General features: G+C 34.0%; 1 protein-coding gene across 1 annotated transcript; it reads right to left on the bottom strand.

The window, feature by feature from the left end:
- Positions 1-13673: 13673 nt before the first annotated feature.
- On the bottom strand, positions 13674-16470 carry LOC104235008 (vicilin Cor a 11.0101-like). The gene is made up of 6 exons (XM_009788678.2): positions 15860-16470; positions 15392-15567; positions 15193-15276; positions 14840-15106; positions 14432-14747; positions 13674-14127 (listed from the first exon to the last, which is right to left on the bottom strand). The coding sequence occupies exons 1-6, from the start codon at positions 16341-16343 to the stop codon at positions 13961-13963; spliced, it is 1494 nt and encodes a 497-aa protein (XP_009786980.1). The 5' UTR covers positions 16344-16470; the 3' UTR covers positions 13674-13960.
- Between the last annotated feature and the right edge of the window lie 3697 nt (positions 16471-20167).

Below are 20167 nucleotides of genomic sequence, written 5' to 3'. Positions count from 1 at the left end.
CTTGGTTGAATTAAAAAATTATAGAATAATATTAATTGGAGGTTTTTTCTCATTTTAAAACCAAAGAAGGAAAAACAAAGCTACTGATAACAAAGCCCTAACTCACTCCAAACGTTTGGGAATAGTTTTTGTTTTAGTTTCTGCATTTTAGAATCCTAAACGTAACGGAGGCACTAATTACCATGATTGTGCTGCAGTAATATAATTTTAAGATTTAGCTAGGAGAGAAAATCCGTATTTTCAGGGGTTTAAGAATGTAATAATAGAAAATTTAAACTTATTTGCGCCGAGAATTAAATAAATTTTATACTTTCGATGTGATAATTAATTAGTTGTAATGTGTTATTCACCACATTTTTCAAATTATCAATCTTTAATGGAAAAAAAAATCATCAAATCACTATATATCTGATTTACTAACACTGCTACCAATTTTTAATAAATGATTTTTCGAAATATTTTCTACTCTAACTAAATATTCTTAATATTTTTCGAAAAATATTTTTCAAAAAATAATTAATTTTCCAAAAATGTTTTCGTCTTACCAAACACTTTATGCACCCTTTGACAACAATTGATGAATTTGAATTCTGACAACCGTATTGGTGGCTCTCACTTTGATGCCATTCATCACCTTCGCACTAATACTGCTGTATCAAATTGGATCGCTTTTGTCTTGAGATCTTTAACTTTTTTCATCACGTTGAAGTTAGAATTAATTCCTGTTTATCTATTTCAATTCATGTGGGCAGAAAAAAAAAATTATACTCAGCTACAGAATTTATTTTACATATGGCGTGTGGTTCTGTTCTTCTTTTAATAAGGGTTTTGGGTGTTGTTTTATATGGTTCTAATGAACCAATATTATATTTTAAAAAGGTTAATTAGTCATCAAAAGTTGTAATAGCATGGAAAAATTTCAGATGGAGCTCCAAAATAAAGTCGCTTTTGGTAAGTAATGTTTTATCTTACCGTGAGACTTTTCGCTGCGAATCAAAATTAATTGTATGCCCATAAATAGATATCAAATATCGAGTAAAAAAATACTTCTGATCCTTTTGTTTTGCCATTTTTGGAGTGTAAAAGAAGGAGAGTTATGGAGTTTTCCTTAAAAAGAAAAATTTATTTCTTCCTTAAAAAAAACTATAAAGAAAATTCTATTGTTTGGACTATATTTTTCAAAAAAAAATGTGATTAAAAGTTTGTGTAAGCAGGCATCTTTTTGCTAGTGTTTCTCTCCCACTGCTCGAAGTACAACACGGGTCTCCATGGTTCGACTCAATATTTTGAAGTGATCCTTTCTGGCCTCGAATTTATCTACCGAGTCATTTTCTTTATGCTTGATCTTGTAAATCCACTTTCAGCTAATGTCAATTTACCCAAAGACTTCATGTCCTCCCCAAAATTAACTCTTCCTCTTGGCAAATAAATTTACCGGTTCAATTCGAATTAGCATAAAAATATTTCCTTGCATAATATGGATTCCAAACATTCATGATAAAGATGTGAAAGAGTCGAAGGACTCATCCCTAGTTGATTTTCTTTAATGATAAATTGATAAAAGCCGATCCAATGGCTGCTTCAGTAGCTGGAATAACTATAATAAAAATTAAGAAAATGTCACTGACAATTATCAAAAAAAAAAAATCTTAACTTCATCTTTTTAAGAAAAGGATTCTAACAACAAAACTACTTCCATAATTGTTAATGTTTGTAGATTGAACGAGAATGAAGAAGAATGAAACTAGGGCTCATGCTAAGAAATAAGCTTCCAGAGAATTTTTCGTTATTTCTTCTGAAGAGTTATTACAAAAGAATATCTAAACTACTATTTACATTGGTCCAGAAAGAAAATTAACTAAGAGAAAATATTGGATTGTCTTTACTTGTAAAGAATGAATTCAAATGTGTATTTGTTTCTGATAAAGTTATTGTAAGCAAGAATGAAATGTATGTTGGAAAAAGCTACCTCACAGAGGGCCTTTTCAAATTCAATGTAATGGTTGTTAACAGTATGAATAAAATTTCAGCTTCTTCTTATTTATTGGAGTCAAATGATTTATGGCATATTCGTTTAGTACATGTCAATTATAAAACCTTGCGGAAGTTAATTAATTTAGAAGTATTGCCTAAATTCGTATAATAAATCGAAATGTCAAATATGTATTGAATCTAAGTTTGTAAAACATCCTTATAAGTCTGTTGAAAGGAATTCAAATCCTTTAGACTTAATTCATACTGACATTTGCGATATGAAGTCGACACCATCTCGAGGTGGGAAAAAGTATTTTATTACTTTTATTGACGATTGCACTCGATATTGTTATGTTTATTTGCTTAATAGTAAGGATAAAGCAATTGAAGTATTTAAGTAATACAAGAATGAAGTAGACAATCAATTGAATAAAAAGATTAAAACGATTAGAAGTGATAGAGGTGGAGAATATGAATCTCCGTTTGCAAAAATATGTTCGGAATATAGAATTATCCATCAAACTACTGCACCTTACACACCTCAATCCACAGAATTGCGGAAAGGAAAAATCGAACAATAAAAGAAATGATGAATTCTTTATTAATAAGTTTCGGATTACCGCAGAGTTTGTGGAGGGAAGCTATCCTTACAGCTAACCGAATACTCAACAAAGTACCCCATAGAAAAACGCAATCTATTCCATATGAAAAATAAAAAGGAAGAAAACACAACTTGAAATATTTCAAAGTGTGAGGGTGTCTAGCAACGGTACAAGTTCCTTTACATAAAAGGGTTAAAAACGGACCAAAAACAATAGATTGTGTTTTCATTGGATATGCTACAAACAGTAAAGCATGTCGGTTTTTGGTTCATAAATTCGATAATCCTGAGATTCATGTTAATATGGTAATGGAATCGGATAATGATGAATTCTTTGAAAGCATCTATCCGTATAAAACTGAATGCGAGTCGTTAAGTGTAAGACCTAAGCGACCTCGGTAAGAACCAAAGGAAAATACTCCAAGTATAGAAGATCCAAGGTGCAGTAAACATCAAAGAACATCTACTTCCTTTGGACCAGATTTTGTGACATGTTTGCTTGAAAATGAGCCTCAAACTTTTAAAGCAGCATCTCGTCTTCTGATTCAGCGTTTTGGAAAGAGGCAGTCAATAGTGAGGTTCAATCAATTTTGGATAATCATACATGGGAATTGGTTGATCTTCCTCCGAGAAATAACCCTTTAGGTTCGAAATGAATTTTTAAACAAAAAATTAAAGGTAATGGCACTATTGACAAATATAAGGCAAGACTTGTTGTCAAAGGTTATAGACAAACGGAAGGTCTTGATTACTTTGACAATTACTCGCCAGTAACAAGGATAACATCTATTAGAGTGTTAGTGGCACTAGCGGCCGTGTATGATCTTGAAATCCATCAAATGGATGTTAAAACAACTTTCTTAAATGGAGAATTGGAGGAAGAGATTTACATAGAACAACCTAAGGGTTTTGTGGTTCCTGATAAAGAAAAGAAAGTGTGCAAACTTGTTAAGTCACTTTATGGACTTAAACAAGCACCCAAACAATGGCATGTAAAATTTGACCAAACAATGTTGCCAAATGGATTAAAAATCAATGAGTGTGACAAATGTGTTTACATTAAAAACACTCCAGGCCATGAAGTCATTGTTTGTTTATATGTTGATGACATGTTGATAATGAGCAAAAGCACGACAGATATAAATGCTAAAATGCATGTTGGCTAGCAAATTCGACATGAAAGACTTAGGAATTGCTGATGTGATCTTAGGAATCAGAATTCACAAGATTCCACAAGGTCTAGCATTATCATAGTCTCACTACATTGAAAAGGTACTTGACAAGTTCAAGTATTTGGATTTCAAAATTCCCAAGACTCCAATTGACGTGAGTTATGCACTTCAAAAGAATAAAGGTGAAAGTGGCTCACAACTGGATTATGCAAGAGTATTGAGAAGTTTGATGTATATCATGAATTGTATGCAACCAGATATAGCATGTGCTATTAGCAAACTGAGTCGGTTTACAAGTAATCCCAATCAAATACATTGGATGGCAATGAAACGAGTTTTGGGATATCTGAAACATACCCAAAATTATGCTTTGCATTATAACAAATATCCTTCCGTGATCGAGGGATATAGTGATACAAATTGGATCATCGGATCATCTGAAGTTAAATCCACGAGTGGATATGTTTTCACAATTGGGGGTGAAGTAGTGTCTTAGAAATCATCCAAACAAACGTACATCGCCCGTTCTACAATGGAATCTGAATTCATAGCTTTAGATAAGGCCGGTGAAGAAGCTGAATGGCTCCAGAATTTCTTGGAAGATATTCCATTTTGGCCCAAACCTTTGGCACCTATTTGTATACATTGTGATAGTCAAGCGGCAATAGGTAGTGTAGGGAGCGTTATGTATAACAAAAAATCTCGTCATATTAGACGGAGACACAATATTGTTAGACAACTACTCTTTAGTGCTATTATCACAATTGACTACGTAAAGTCAAGAGATAATGTGGTGGATCCACTTACAAAAGGTCTATCTAGAGAGGCAGTTGAAAGATCATCAAAGAGAATTGGGTTAAAGGCCTAGGACAAGTCATCATGGCGGTAACTCTACCTAACAGACTGGAGATCCCAAGAGCTAGGTTCAAAGAGATAAAACAAAGTTATGAATGGCGGTTTAACATTGTCAACTAACTCAACCCATTCTCGTGATAAAGACAATGTTCAAAAACGAGGTAAAGCATTAAGGCTTTTTGATGAGTCAATAAAGCTTAAAGCTTTTTAATGATTTGCTAAGTCTGGCAGGATATGACCAGATAGTGTGTCTTTAGGATTACATGTTTAGGAATCACTTATGTGAGTGTGAAGTGTAAGCCGCTTCAAGGAGAATGAAAGTAAATGCCCATTCTCTAAGCACTCATGAAACCAGACGGGGTTCATAGCTGAAATGAACACAACTGTGAGAACCATAGATGGTTAAGGATTGATTGTGTGACTTATTGTCTAGGTATACAACAAAGCTCGAAGGTTCAAAGATATCAAATCTACCGATTGACCGAGTATATCCGATATAAGTTCACTACGGAAAGTTCAAAGGGAAACCTACTTGTCCAGATGCAACTAATTCTTGCATGTGAAACACACACACGCCCGTGCATTCCTTTAAGTTTATAGCCATTCCCAATTCATATGGGGGATTGTTGGATTTTTGTTATTAGTAACAAAAGAAGTGTGAATGGAAAATGGTGGGAAAAGAAATGGAGGGAACTCAAAATTTTGAATGAGTTCACTTTACTAATGCACTTTGTCCCTCATTGGTAGAAGGAAAGAAAACCTTTGTGTATATATAGAGAAGCTCATCATTTAACTCTTAAAGATCTAAGAAGAAGGCAAGCCTCGCGCCGTCGTCGTCGTCGCTTGCTCGGCTTCGGCTTCGGATTGATTGATTAATCTTTTTGGACAAAATTCTTTTCAAATATTTAATTAATTAATTAAAATTAATTAACAAAAATTCAAATCACCCATGACCTACAACCCGGTCCGGTCCGGTCCAATTTTTCCTTTTCCGGATTATTTTAAATCCGTTTAATTTTCCCGCAATATTTTCAACAGCTATGACTGTTCAGAAATAGTGTCAAACATGTTCCAACAGCTATGGCTATTCTGAAAGGTTGCAAATCTTTTCAGAAACAGTACCAAATTGGGTATAAATATTCCTTCAAATCCTAGAATATTTACTTATAAAATTTTCTGATAATCTTCGTCTTCTTCTGCACAAAAATTACATTGTGTTTTACAGCCTTCGAGTGGTTTGCTGTTCAACTGCGTTTTTGGTACTAATATATTGGTGAGTTAAATCGTTCTATCCTGGGAGGATATATTTCAGAACCTCGGGTACTTGAGGGGAACAATTTCCTTAAGAACACACTATGTATTCAGTGGGCTCGATTTGTTCCTATGTTGTTTTTCAGAATTTATTTTGAAGTTACTATACTGTTTCTAGAATATATTTTGACCTTCTAATTCTACCAACTTTCTGTTTTTATTTTTCAGAAAGTTTATTATTTTATTTTACAGAAATACAGATTTCAATAACAAAATATGGAGATTAATTCCTGTTGTTTACTTGTCTTGGTTTGTGTGAAAATTGATGGAGCTGTGGTTTCTTATATCTCTTGCTATGTTTGTTGTTTGAGGTTGAGTGTGTAATCCTGAACGAATTGCAAGAGGCAGACATAATTTAAACTTGATTGGTTCGATCTTAAAGTTTTTAATATTGAACTCATTGCACTATTAAAATATTGAGTTCAGAATATCTATAAAATGTTTTTTTCACAAATATACATATATATCGTGTCAGAAATACTGATAGTTAGAACACTACATCTAGCTCTGTGAATAATAATTTATCTTTGCAAAAGTGCATAAATGTTAACTATTCTTTTGACTGCTTGACCATGTTAGTACTAACGTAAAAGGGTCAAAACTACCCTCAGACTATTGGATTTTGTATAAATATGTCATCTGTCCACCTATTGAGCCAAAAATATCCACACCGTTATCTTGTTGGCTCACTTATACCTCTACGACTAAAGGTCAATGCCAAATAAAAAAGTTAAAATACACGTGACAAATTTTTATTCGTGTTTGCTCCATTCCTTCATTTTCGAACAATAACAGCGAGAATATTATGCTAATCGAAAGTGTCCGATTAGAAAATCTTTATTTTTTTTATTAGATGTCCCTTTTTTGTTGTAAAATTAGGATTTTGTTCAAGGGAGAGTACTAAGCCATGAAATTTTTATTTTCTATAATAAATTACCATTTGAGTCTAACAACTTATTAAGAGTTTGTAAAATTTACAAAAATTGTGAACAAAATACCGGACTATTCCGGAATTTAAAGCCATGAATTCATAATGAGATCTTTGATTATCCTATGTGATGAGAAAGAAAAAAATATTTACCATTGTAAGTGATATATGAATGTGAAAATTAAGATCTTGTGACAAACATTTTCAAAAAATGGCAGCTTCAATGGTAAATATAAAATGAAGAAGATGATAAAAATATAAAAAAGGACTAAAACCGCTCCTAGACTAAAAATGTGGTGACATCATGGTTGTTATGGAGGAAAGGGGATGGCGACAACTATGATGGTGGTAGAATTGAAAAGATAAAGAAGTTAATTTTTTTGACAACCAAGAGTTTGGCCATTTTTTAGGGCGGGGTCAGATATTTGAGTTGGATAAAAAATGAGTTAAGCGTGGGTTTATTTAATTGGGATCACGGTTTAAAATTGGACCAATAAAAAATTGCCACGTGTGATTTAAGTAAACTTTTTTTGTTTGGCATTGACCATTAGTCGTAGTGGCATAAGTGAGCCAGAAAGATAACGGCGAGGGCATTTTTGGTTCAATAGGTGGACGGAGGGTATATTTGTACCAAATCGAATAGTCCGAGGACAATTTTGACCATTTTCCGTAGTATTAATTCCATGGGTATGTCAATGTCCATTTGCTTTCAGTTTGATTCTGGTGAATTCACAAAAGCAGCGCAAAATAATCTTAACTTAATCTACAAATTTCAAATAACTTCATAGTGACCTTCAATTTAAGACATTTAAAATACTCCCTCCGTTTCATATTAAATAAGGTAGTTTGACTCGGCACAAAGTTTAAGAAAAAAGAAGAAGACTTTAGGAACTTGTGGCTTAAAAGCTTAAGAGGTAAAAAGTTTGTGGTGCCATGACATTTGTGTGGTCATAAAAGCTTCTCATTAAGGGTAAATGGGTAAAATGAAAGAGTTTAAAGTTGAATTATTTTCAAATTTAGAAATGTGTCATTTATTTTGGAACAGACTAAAAAGTAAAGTACCTAATTTAATATGAAATGAAGGGAATAAGAGTTTAACTTTTTCAGGAAAATATTTATACAAAAACGGAATGTAAATGTAAAAAAGAAATCCTTGGTATGATTCTCTTAGTGAACAGATAATCTGAAAGGTTCGGGTTTTTGTTTCATCCTTCCGCACTTTGCTCTTTTAATCTAAACCGTATATTTGTCTTGCTTGTTCTTGATTACATGTCCTGCGGTCAAAGTCTCACATGCTCCTGATTCACGTGTCCAAGTTTTGTTTAGTTACCCTTACTTGCTGGTTGCTGCCTAAATGTAGTCACTTTTTGAAGCATAATCAGTCAGTCTCGATAGTTTCTATTTGGGATTGTAGCGTAATTGATTGGTTGATTGATATAGTTAGGCTTTCCGGTTTTTTAATTTCATGCTTGACCAAGTTTTATGCGGTGTTTGCTTAACAAACTGCTTGAAATATACTAAGCAGACCATCTGGAAAAGACTTAAATAAGCATATTCACATTGTTGATTCAATCATAAATTGACTAGTGTTATCATGGCTTTGGGACCAGTAATATAAGCAGGCTCACGCTCACGTACTGCGCACGCAAATCAAAGGAGAAATAAAATGAAGTTTTGAAGGCCTCGAAACACCGAATTAGGTTCTATACACTTCTTATATTTTAAAAATAAATACTTGCACTCACTATGTGAAGAAAATTCTAAACAAATAAAATCATGTAAAAAATATAAATTACTTATATAATATACCTAACAATTGCTCATCTAGTAAAGTAATTTTGAAATAATTTGAAGCTAAAAAAAAGGTAAAGAAAAAGAAAACTGAGAAATTTATGTATATTAATTAAATAGTATAATGTTTTTAAATACAAGTACCTTATATTTTTCAAACGCAAAAAATATTATTACTAGTAATTGATATAACTTAAAAAGAATATTTCTCGTTATTTTCAATTAAAAGTTTTGAAAGACATATATTTCCCCGAAAATGTCTATTTCTCTTTCTTTAATTATAAGAATCCCTAAATTCCTCCGTGTGGTTTGTCAGTTGGTCTTAATGCATCTTATGATTTTAGAAGTTTAATTAACATATGCTCATTAGATATTGAAAAATATCATATATATATATATGCAATTGAATTTGACATCATAATAGCTAACTAAATAATTTAAGCAATCAATTGGGCGATAATATAATTAACAAAAATAATGGAGGATAAATTGTTCCTTTCTTTTTTCAATTATAAGAATATATATTCCTTGGTGGGTTATAAATTGGTCTTAATGCATCTCATTGAGTTTAGAAAAGCATAATTAACGTAGGCTCATTAGATATTTGGAAATATCAATGTATAAATTTGAATGATACTATAATATCTAATTAAATATTTTAGGTAGTCAATTGGGTAATAATAACAAGGAACATGGAGGGATTAGTTGTCTTACTGCCTTCTCATATTATATATTTGAAATCCTAGCCGATCAATTTCTTTCATTAGTAATTTCAATTGTAGTTTATATCAATTTTCACTTTGCTAGTAAATAGTTCATCAAAAATCCTCAAAACATTCAGCACAGCTGCAAAGCCCAAGCTTGCAAGATCTGTATAATTACTCTTTATATGATCACAACTCCAACTTATATTAGGTTTTTTTTAATTTTTTATTATTTAGTTATGAATCTGCTTTGTATTAGTTGTATTATTCAACTACAAATTTTAAGTCGTCGCTATATAAAAATTGTACATTATGTGACAAAACTTTGTTGTCACTAAGTTGCAGATTGATTAGAGACAACAAAATGATTGTCACTAATTGTTTATACTTTTAGTGACAAAAAGTAAGGTCACTAAAAAGTATACAATTTTATGGCTAAAGATTACACCATTTAATTACAAATTTTGAATCGTCGCTATTTGGCAATATATTTTTTGTGACGAAACCTTTTCGTATCCAAAGCTTAGCTAATTATAAGACAAAAAAATTTCGTCATAAATTGTGTGCAACATTGGTGACGAAACTAATTGTCACGAATAATTTTATTTTTGTTGCTAATACTACGCAATAAATGGTGCCAGCTCATTTTTTGGTGAAAAACTTTTGTGGATGCAACTTTCGCCACGAAATTTTATGTTTCGTCACTAAAAGTAAGTAGCTCATGTATTTAAAGACAAAATGTAATTTTTGTCACCAAAAATGAACAATCGATGACGAAGTTTGTGTCGTAGCTAATAATTTTGTAGCTAAATACCACATTTGTTGTAGTGACCCTTGCAACCCAAGGGGAATGGACTAGGATTCACATTGAATCCGAACCAGTATAAAAATTCTGGTGTCTTTATTTCCTGCATTTTATTTATGCATTTACTTTTATCCTGCTCTTATTTCTAGTAGACTAATTGGTAAACTAGTCAACTACTTATAAAGTTTTTAAAAATAAGCAATTCGCCTCCTTCCCCCTTGTATTTTCAATTGGTATCAGAGTTAGTCGCACACTTTTTTGTTTAACAGCTTGTGAGAAAAGATCATGGCAAATCAAGTCATTGTTGGAGCACTCTTTCAAGAAGGTACGTCGCAAGTTTGGCCATCGTATTTCAATGGACAACACTTTTCTCACTGGAAAGTGCGATGGAGTGATGAAGATAGTTCTAAACCCGAAGAGATAGAAAATGTATGCTTCATGACACTCCTAGAAAATGACATGAACAAACTCTCAAGCTCCTAGACAGATGAAGATGTGTCAGACGACGAATGCATAGATGATAATGAAAATTGTTTCATGCCACGAGGTGAAACAAGCGAGGTAAGATCTTACAATTGTGAAAGATGTAAGAATTGCAGGATATTCTTGACCTTACTTTAAAAGAGTCTCAAAAAATGATGAATGAACTAAAGAGACTCAACAGGAAAAAGAAAGACTAGGAATTCAAGATTGAAGTATGTGAAATTTAAAAGGAAGTACTTCGAGATAAATTTCAGGAATTGCAAATGCAACTCAATAGCATGCGCAAATCCACCAGTCATAGTTCTATCAAGTCAAACCAGGTAACTTACAAGTCAACTGGAAAAGGACTAGCCAGAACAGAGTCCACTAGTACTAACACAAATGAAAGATTCAAGAATGGATCAGTCACTGTGTGTCACTACTATAATAAAAGTGGACATAAATATTCCTTTTGTCAATTTCGTAAATCTAATGTTTCAGGGTGGATTTGAAAACTCAAAATAACCCTGATCTTAGTAATACTAACCAACAAGCACTTAAGAAAGCTTGGGTACCTAAAATGAAGTGATAATTATGTTTTGCAGGAACACCACAAGAAGAGCGGCAAAGGAAAATGATACTTAGATAGTGCATTTTCTAGTCACATGACATGTGACAAAAACCTGTTCAAAGAAGTTACAAAGATTAATGATGGAAGTGTTAAATTTGGTGATGACTCAAAAGGGAGGATAGTCTGCACTGGCATAGTTCCATTCAATAACAATTGTGATATTACTGAAGTCTAGCTTGTAAATAAACTCAACTACAATCTTCTGAGTATAAGTCAGCTATGTGATTCAAGGTATGAAGTAAAGTTCAAAAAAAAAAAAACAAGTTGTGCTATTGAAGATAAGATAGGTAAAATAATCCTTCCAGGAAAAAGGTATGGAAATGTTTATATTCTTTATGGCTTTGAAAATCTAGATGGTCACATCTGTTTAACATCCATATCTGATGATCCATGATTATGACATAAGAAACTTGGTCATGCAAGCATGCATCTTATAGATAAACTCTCCAAGCATGAATTAGTTATTGGTCTCCCTAAATTGATTTTTTCTAGAAATCATGTATGTGATGCATGTCAGATTGGTAAACAAACCAGAAACTCTTTCAAAAACAAAGATATTGTATTTACATTAAAGCCTTTACAATTATTGTATATGGATTTGTTTAGACCACCAGAACTGCCAACATAGGAGGAAAATGATATGCTTTTGTTATTGTTGATGACTACTCACGTTCTGCATATTTACTTTGGGACTACGGAACGGTATTTCGGTAAATCCCCTGTTCTGCATATTTACTTGGGACTACGGAACGGTATTCCAGTAGATTCCTCCTGCATATTTACGTTTGGGACTACGGGATGATATCCTGGGAGATCCCCTGTTGTTATCTCCATGTACTGAGTTGTTATTTTTCTGTGATTTCGTTCTTATTAAATTTTAGTATTTATCTTTACTGCGATAATTCGTTCCGTCTTATTTTACTTTACTACTATCTAATAAGAGGGAGTTAGCATGCAGCTGGACGACATGTCTGCATGGCAGTTCGAGGGCATCATAGTCATTTCACGTAAAATCAAATAATGTCGTTGGTTGAATAAGAATCTACTGTAGCTGCTGCATGAAATTTTGATTTTCCTGACTAATATGTCCCTTTATGGGTCCCACGATGACATGTATAACTCTCAAGTCAGAAGTCAGAACAAGCATTATTGTTCTACTTCCACTATTCCAAAAAGAGGAGTGGGTCCCCACGTTGAGAGTTGAGACACAGGTATTTCCCCCTTTTAAGTTTTCAGCTTTTTTTTTTGCTTTTGATACAGTAGTAACATAGTCTATTGAAATAACAAAATTTATTTTATTATATATATACCAGTAGGATCCTGACCTGATCTCGTCACTATTCGATCGAGATTAGACTTGACACTTACTCGGTATCATTGTGGTGTACTCATGCCCTTTTTTGCACATATTTTTTGTGTGCAGATCTAGGTACAACTTATCAACCGCATTATCAGTGAGACGAGCCAGTTGTAGAGACTTCAAGGTATATCTGCCGCGTCCGTAGACCTCGGAGTCCCTTTCTACTCTTCCCCATGTCAAACACTTCCTGTATTTCCTATTTCCTTTTGTTAGACTCTAGAATGTAGAGATACTATTTTCTATTTGTAATTTGTGACTCATGATGTTTCGGGTTTGGACATATTGTGTATTTTTGAGTAATTGGTTATTGTACATACCAAGAAACATGGTATTCAATGATATTGTTCTGTTACAATTAATTGTTAAAATTATGCCATTATTTTATTATTTCGTAAATGTTAGGCATATTTAATTGTAGAGACCATGCGCATCACGAGGTTAGTGCCTAGGCCATCCGTCTTTGACCCGAAAAGGGAAGAAGAAAATTGGGAGAAACGGGGGAGGAGGGGTTCGTGCCTAGGCCATCCGTCTTTGACCCGAAAAGGGAAGAAGAAAATTGGGAGAAGCGGGAGGAGGGGAGGGGCATAAAATCTACTCCATTCGTTCTAGTTTATGTAAACATATTTTTTTTTTTAATTCGTTAAACTGAAATCTAATTTCATCCGTTCCAAAAAAAATAACCCCTTTTTAAATTTAAAATTAATTTAACTTAAACTTATAATTTTCTCATTAATAAGTTTACCTTTAATGAAAAACTTAGACAAAATACTCTGTAACCCCTTAAGAGTCTTTATTTTTTATTTTTTCTTAAAAAATATGTGATTTTTTCTTAAACTCTATATTCACATAGAAGTTTTACATAAATTGAAACTATTTTCTATGGCTTTCCATTTTGTACTTCAATTGACAACTCAGCGTTTCAAACTAAAATGAACAACTCACAATTTGCAAGAACACCAAATGAAAACCGAACAATTTGCAAGAAAACCAAATGAAAACCGAACAATTTGCAAGAACACCAAATGAAAACCGAGCATAAATGGAGCAAAAGAGAGAAGTAAAATAAACTGTCACAAGCATTTGAACTGCCAAAGCTGATTTATTCATGTTAGAGCTTCGTCTTCATAACTTCACATTTCCTCTGATATACACACACAACTACGACATGACATAAAGTGGTTGTCCCTTAGCGACCCCCACAAGGCCACTACTGCTTTTATATTTATAGTCATCCTTTTTATTCACCAAATTTACAGGATAGGCAGTAGTAGCAACATTACTAGTGCAAAAACCACAACACAGTTGTCTCGATCTCTTTTAGCCACCACGAACCCACATTCAAGGCGCAGCAACCACAGCCCGCCGCTCATGCATCGGCTCGGCCACCTTCCTGATGTTGCTGTCGACCACCAGGCCCCTGGAAGAAGAACTCCTCCTGTTGGCTCCTGAATATTTCCTCCACTTCTCTTGCCGGTATCCCAAAACCCAACTCCATTGCTTCCCTCTCCAGTTGACTCATTACATTGTTCCTCCCTAACCGATATCAATGAGTCGTTATATATCAGATGAAAATGTTGCTTCCAGTCATAAAAATTCAATTTTTAAAATTTGTGACACTACTTTTATCCATTACCAGGAAACTTATTTGAACTTAAATTCTATGCTTTGACTGGTAAAAAATGGTAATCAATCCTATTTTTATTTATTTATTTTTGGGTAACTTGAGCCTCAGTATTATAGTGAATTATCTGTTATCACATAAGAGTTATGTGTGTGATCATAGGTAACTTTAATATGTTTGTAACGCACCCAGTAAAATTCTTATTCATAAAATCACCTGCAAGAGGGACAATTTCATTGTTGCGGGCATTGATATTGAAGCAAACAACTTGCAAATTCTGGTTATTTGAAGCTACGTTCACAACTGGATGGCCTGCAGGGATAATCACCACCATTCCACGCCTTAACCTTGCCCGCACCTTCTGATACCCTGAACCAATTCTCGTTTCCCTTTCGCTTCCTCTGCTTTGTCGTCCTCTGCTACCAGACTCAGAAGCCAAGTGAGGGCACGCCATCTCAAAGTAACCTTCGCCATCAACCACTACTGCTATTTTCGTTGCCCTTGAGCTGTAAGCTGGGCCGAACATCCCACCCTAAATAAATACAAATAGAACCAGCAAAGTGGCGAGTCAAAATATGTCGCATAAATTGAAATAGACAAGAGTAATTAATGAAATTTACTAACCTGAGTGATGTTGGCCAAAGAGACGGAAATATCAAGGTCTTCTAGCTGTCTATAGTGGCTACCGTCTACTTCATAAAGCTGTCCATATTGGTTGGATTGCAAGGGGCGTTGCCTATATAAGTTGACTGAACCCTTTGATTCTCCACCAAAAGGCCAAATTCCGCCTTCCTCGTGCTGGCTCATTGCCCTGATTTGCTCTTCTGAAGCTCTTATAATAACTCCTTCTCTCTGCTGCCCGAAGAGTCTCTGCAGTCTATCCCTCCTAACCTGTTTGGACAAATTATTATCTAATTAAACAACGCAAAAGTATTGGAATACTATATTCCTAAATATATCCAGAATGGAGAACTCACATTGAGTGCAGATTCAAGAATTTCAGAGCTGAAGGCGTTGTAAAAAGACTCCGGGTTTTCTCGCCCTCCTGGCCCAAAAAAGTGCTGCAATCAAACAAATCAACATTGTTCACTTCCGCTAGTGGAAGAATTAAATATCTGACGTTTTAAGTACTCAATTTTTTTTAACAGAATTGAATCTTAATACGGAGTTAATTACCTCAAACTGGCCAGGGGTGGAAACCGGGTTGAGAAGCTTGGCTATGACAAGTTTTTCATTATTGTCCCTGTTGATCAAGTAAGCAGTAGTCCCAGCATGAACTCTGATTACATCTCCAGCCCGAATATTGAAGCTGTTCCTCTTCCCCCTACGTACCAAGTTCAGTGTTCCCCTCCCTGCACCCATGTTAATAATTAATTACTCTAATTACTCAGCTTGTACAAAAATTGAACCTAACATAACAACTGTCTCACTAGATAATAGATACGTAGCTAATTCATTAAGGAACAGATTCAACTCATTTAAATGCACGATCAATATAGTTTTGCCAGTTGTATTTAAACTACCAATTTAAAAATACTCTAGACAATTACTTCTTGTTGCACTTATAAGTGTTGTGAATTATCACAATTTGAGATATCAATAAAAAAGTGTACGTACACTGTCAAGTTTGTTAAAAAATAATACCTTGAGCAACAAAGAGGACAGCATCAGCGTCCCAATGGTTAGGCACAATGAAGGTCTGTGGATTGGCCTCAAGAATTGCAACTCGGTAATTCTCGATGCCCTTAAGTAGCTTAGACCTCTCTGTGAACTTGGGAAGAACACGAATTCTGCCATGTTGGGTTTTGATTCCAGTAATAAAGTGCTGGTCCTCAAAGACATAAGGATTTTCTCTCTCTTGTTCCCCATACTGCTGTTCTTCTTCTTCCCCTGTTTCCTCTCTGCCTCTATAGGGCAAAAAAGTTGAAGTGTCTTCTTCTTTCGATTGTTTCTCACTGTGGTATCTCTCGCACATTTCATAGCACTCTTTCCTTTGATGCTCCCCAATTTGCTGTAGGGCTTTGCACTGGTGCTTGCATTGTTTTAGTTCTGGGTCTTTTGTACCCAAAGCTAAGGATGCAACCGCAAGCAATAGCACACAAAACAGAAAAGGTCTCACTTTTACCATTGTACTAGTAGTATAGCTCTAGTTATAATTTTCTTTTGATGGATGATACTAATAGGAAGATGGGCTATATAGTGTAATTGTTGGAAGAAGATAGAGATGAGACTTTCAATGGGAAGACATGCATGAAGACGGGTGTCCAGTCTCCAAGTTTACGTGGTCGTAGAAGAAGAGATTTATTGCCGCGTAACGTAAGAATAAAAGAGGACAACTTAACAAGCTTGTCCATGTTTTGCATGTCCATTCGATTCTGGTACGTGGTGCTATGCAGAAGAGATCATATCGATTGTGTAATTTTTATATGGCAAATTTTGAATAGGTATACAATTTAAGAAGCCTTATAAAATAAAGACTTTAAAGTAAAGAAATCGAAGACAAATAGAGAGATATTTATTATTCAATTTTAAATTTATGTACATAATAAACTGAAATCTTCTTTATTTATAGAAGAAAGAAAACTGTTGTGTAAGCTGCTACTGTAAGCTGGTGTGAAAGCTGCTTGTAAGCTGCTACTGCAAGCTGCTGTGTAAGCTACTTGTAAGTTGCTACTGCAAAATGCTTATAAGCTGCTACAACAAGCTGATATGTAAGTTTCCTGTAAGTTGCTTGTAAGCTGCTACTGTAGCAGATATAAATAATCTTCTGCCGGAGGTAATATTTATCCATAAAGGAGTACCGAAATGATAAGCTTCTTCAGAAAGCTTATTTCCAATAGAGTACTAAATAGATAACCATATTTACGGCGGAGTCCCATATGGATAAGCTTCTTCAGGAAGCTTATTTACAACGGAGTACTAAATGAACATCCATAATATAATATATATATATTTATAACACTCCCCCTTGGATGTTCATGAAAAGATATATATATATATATTTATAACACTCCCACTTGGATGTTCATGAAAAGATAATGTGCCTCATTAAAACCTTACTAGGAAAAACCCCGTGGAAAAAAATCCTAATAAAGGAAAAAGAGTACACATATTTAGTAATACACATTGTTAGGTGCCTCATTAAAAACCTTATAAGGAAAACCCTATGGGGAAAAAACCTTAGTAAGGAAAAAAGAGTGCATCACATATTTTACGCCCCCTGATGAAACCTTATTTCAAATATTTGAGTCTCCGCATTCCAATCTTGCATACCATCTTCTCAAAAAGTTGATTTTGTAGAGAATATTATCCATTACTATTTCAGATCGATTTAAATTAATCTCATCAAACCAAGAAGCTGCTACAAGTCATTTCATTGAGTTCCTTGCAACTTGCCTGCATCAGCTGCTTGTAGAAAACTTCAATGGAGTACTAAATGGATAATCTTCTTCAGGAAGATTATCTACAGCGGAGTAATAAATGGACATCCACAATAATATTTTCATTATACTCCCCTTTGGATGTTCATTATTATGTACCTCGTTAAAACCTTACTAGGAAAAATCCCGTGGGAAAAAAATCTAGTCAAGAAAAAAGAGTACACTAATAATATACATTGCAAGCTGCCTCATTAAAACCCTTACTAGGAAAAATCCAGTGGGAAAAAACTCCGAGCAAGGGAAAAAGAGTACAGTGCAGAGACTTGCTGGACCAAGGAGTTTATCATTCTCTTGTGGAGGTAAGAACGGATCCTTAATCCGTGTAGGAGAAGAACTATATTTTGCTAGTAAATTAACAGAAAATGCTATGTCATGCCTTGTAGCATTAGCAAGATACATTAGTGCACCAATTGCACTGAGATAGGGTACTTTGGGACCAAAGAGTTCCTTATCCTCTTCTGGAGGTCAGAACAAATCCTTATCTACTTCAAGTGATCGAACAACCATTGGTGTACTCAATGGGTGCTCTTTCTCCATGTAAAAGTGTTCTAAGGCCCTTGTTGTATAGACAGATTGATGGATAAAGATCCCGCCTGCTAAATATTTAATTTGCGGACCAAGACAAAGTTTTGTCTTCCCAAGATCTTTAATCTCAAATTCTTTCTTGAGATATTCAATTGCCTTTTGGAGCTCTTTTGGAGTTCCAACAAGATTTATGTCATCAACATAAACAACAAGTATACCAAATTCTGAAGCCATTTTCTTTATAAAAATACATAGACAAATAACATCATTTATGTAGCCCTCTTTTAGCAAATATTCACTGAGGCAATTATACCCCACATGCGCCCAGATTGCTTTAAACCGTACAAAGATCTTTGTAATCTGATTGAGTTCATTTCCTAAGATTTTGAATATGCTTCAAGAATTTTAAATCACTTAGGGATCTTTATAGAGATTTGATCAAATGAGTCATATAGGTTATGACTTGCATTTAAATGGCATGACATCTTCAGGTGTCTGGACTACTGGTCTGATCCTCACGATATTTCACAGTATTGTGCACTATATTGTATCAAATATATCGTTGACGATCATTTTTTATCGGTTCGCAAGCGACATAACTTGTTGAGATCTCATCACTTTATTTATTTTCAGGTACCTGAACTACTTTTGGAGTTTCATGAAATGTTATGTTGTGGGCTCTTCTAGAGTTCATTTCCTCCTTATTATGATCATTAGCTCCGTATCATTTTTCAAGGGTTGTTACCTTTGGAACCGATAGGTCCACCAAGTTTCATGCGTACAATAAACTCTATCCTTCAGGGACTTTAAATTTTAATAGGAGCATTTGCAGCTGAAATATGATATCTAATTTTGGATCAGCAAATGCTTCTGGCATTTTACTTGAATTATCTTCTAAGTGAGGATCATATTAATGATAATTCGATTCATATAGCATATTTTTCAGCTGTTTATTCCATCCCCCAAATGTTAGAAATATTAACATATATCCCCAATCTTCTTTGAGAAATATATCTTTTTGCATTGTGGTAGAGAAATTAATCATATACCACACATCAAAAGATAGTAAAAATATTTGGTTTCTGATCCTAAACCAATTGTGAGGGGAGGACTTATCATATATTGTTAGTCTGATGCATACAAGTACTGCTATATGCAATTTAGAAAATCTTAGGCCAACACATGAAACTTTATTCTCATAAGAAATGGTTTAGCCATTAATAGGAGGTATTCAATGCTAAACAAGCTTGGATATAAACCAGCATTATCAAGATGAATTGTCTTGATTTCATAATCTGAAAGTTTTGCTCTTAGTTGAGAAAAGCAATTTCAAATGCCAAACTGCAGGTTGACAATGAACACACATGTAACCATCTTATATATGCATCTATAAGTGGTTCACATGATAGGTGAATGGACCCATATTCACCTTTTATATATTTCAGAATCATGGGTCTTAGTCCCAACTTTAGCTGGTATAATCAATTTATTATGAGAACAAGCAACACAAGAGAATTCTTGAAGAATCTTCTAGTTCTTCAATATATGCTTATCTGAATTCTCAAATACCTCATTTAAAAATGGCGAATGAAAACTTCAAGTTTATCATGTCATGCGTTATCTCTTAATAAACTTTTGGTTTACTATGACACAAATTTTTGCATTAGTAAACTTCTGGTTTACTGTGGCTATTTTGTATAAGTAAATTTTTCATTTACTATAGCTGCTTTTGCATTAGTAAACTTCTGGTTTACTGTGATACATGATGTAGTACAAATTAAAGAATAAGGCGGGTAACTTCTCACATACATATTAACCCCCCAATGATTGTGGAAGCATGAAGATTTTTAATTTTTCAATCATTTGTAGTCTCAGTATGATTGTCATTTGTATTAGTAAACTTCAAGTTTACTACAACATGTGTTTTGACCATAATCATATAATATGAATGACATATTTATATATAAGCTCTTCAAGAGCCTTCATT

The sequence above is a fragment of the Nicotiana sylvestris genome, chromosome 9, assembly GCF_000393655.2.
Source record: "Nicotiana sylvestris chromosome 9, ASM39365v2, whole genome shotgun sequence".
Taxonomy (NCBI): domain Eukaryota; kingdom Viridiplantae; phylum Streptophyta; class Magnoliopsida; order Solanales; family Solanaceae; genus Nicotiana; species Nicotiana sylvestris.
Note: the sequence above shows the minus strand (reverse complement) of the source record. Positions and strands in the feature narration are given on the sequence as shown.

Bases quoted from the DNA above. Each gene is read 5' to 3' on its own strand.
- LOC104235008 (XM_009788678.2), bottom strand. From the start codon at position 16,343: ATGGTAAAAGTGAGACCTTTTCTGTTTTGTGTGCTATTGCTTGCGGTT. The intron at 15,568-15,859 runs GTATTATTTTTT...ACATGGGTGCAG, and splicing joins TGTCCTCTTTGTTGCTCAAG to GGAGGGGAACACTGAACTTG. The intron at 14,128-14,431 runs GTGATTTTATGA...GATATCGGTTAG, and splicing joins TGAAATTGTCCCTCTTGCAG to GGAGGAACAATGTAATGAGT.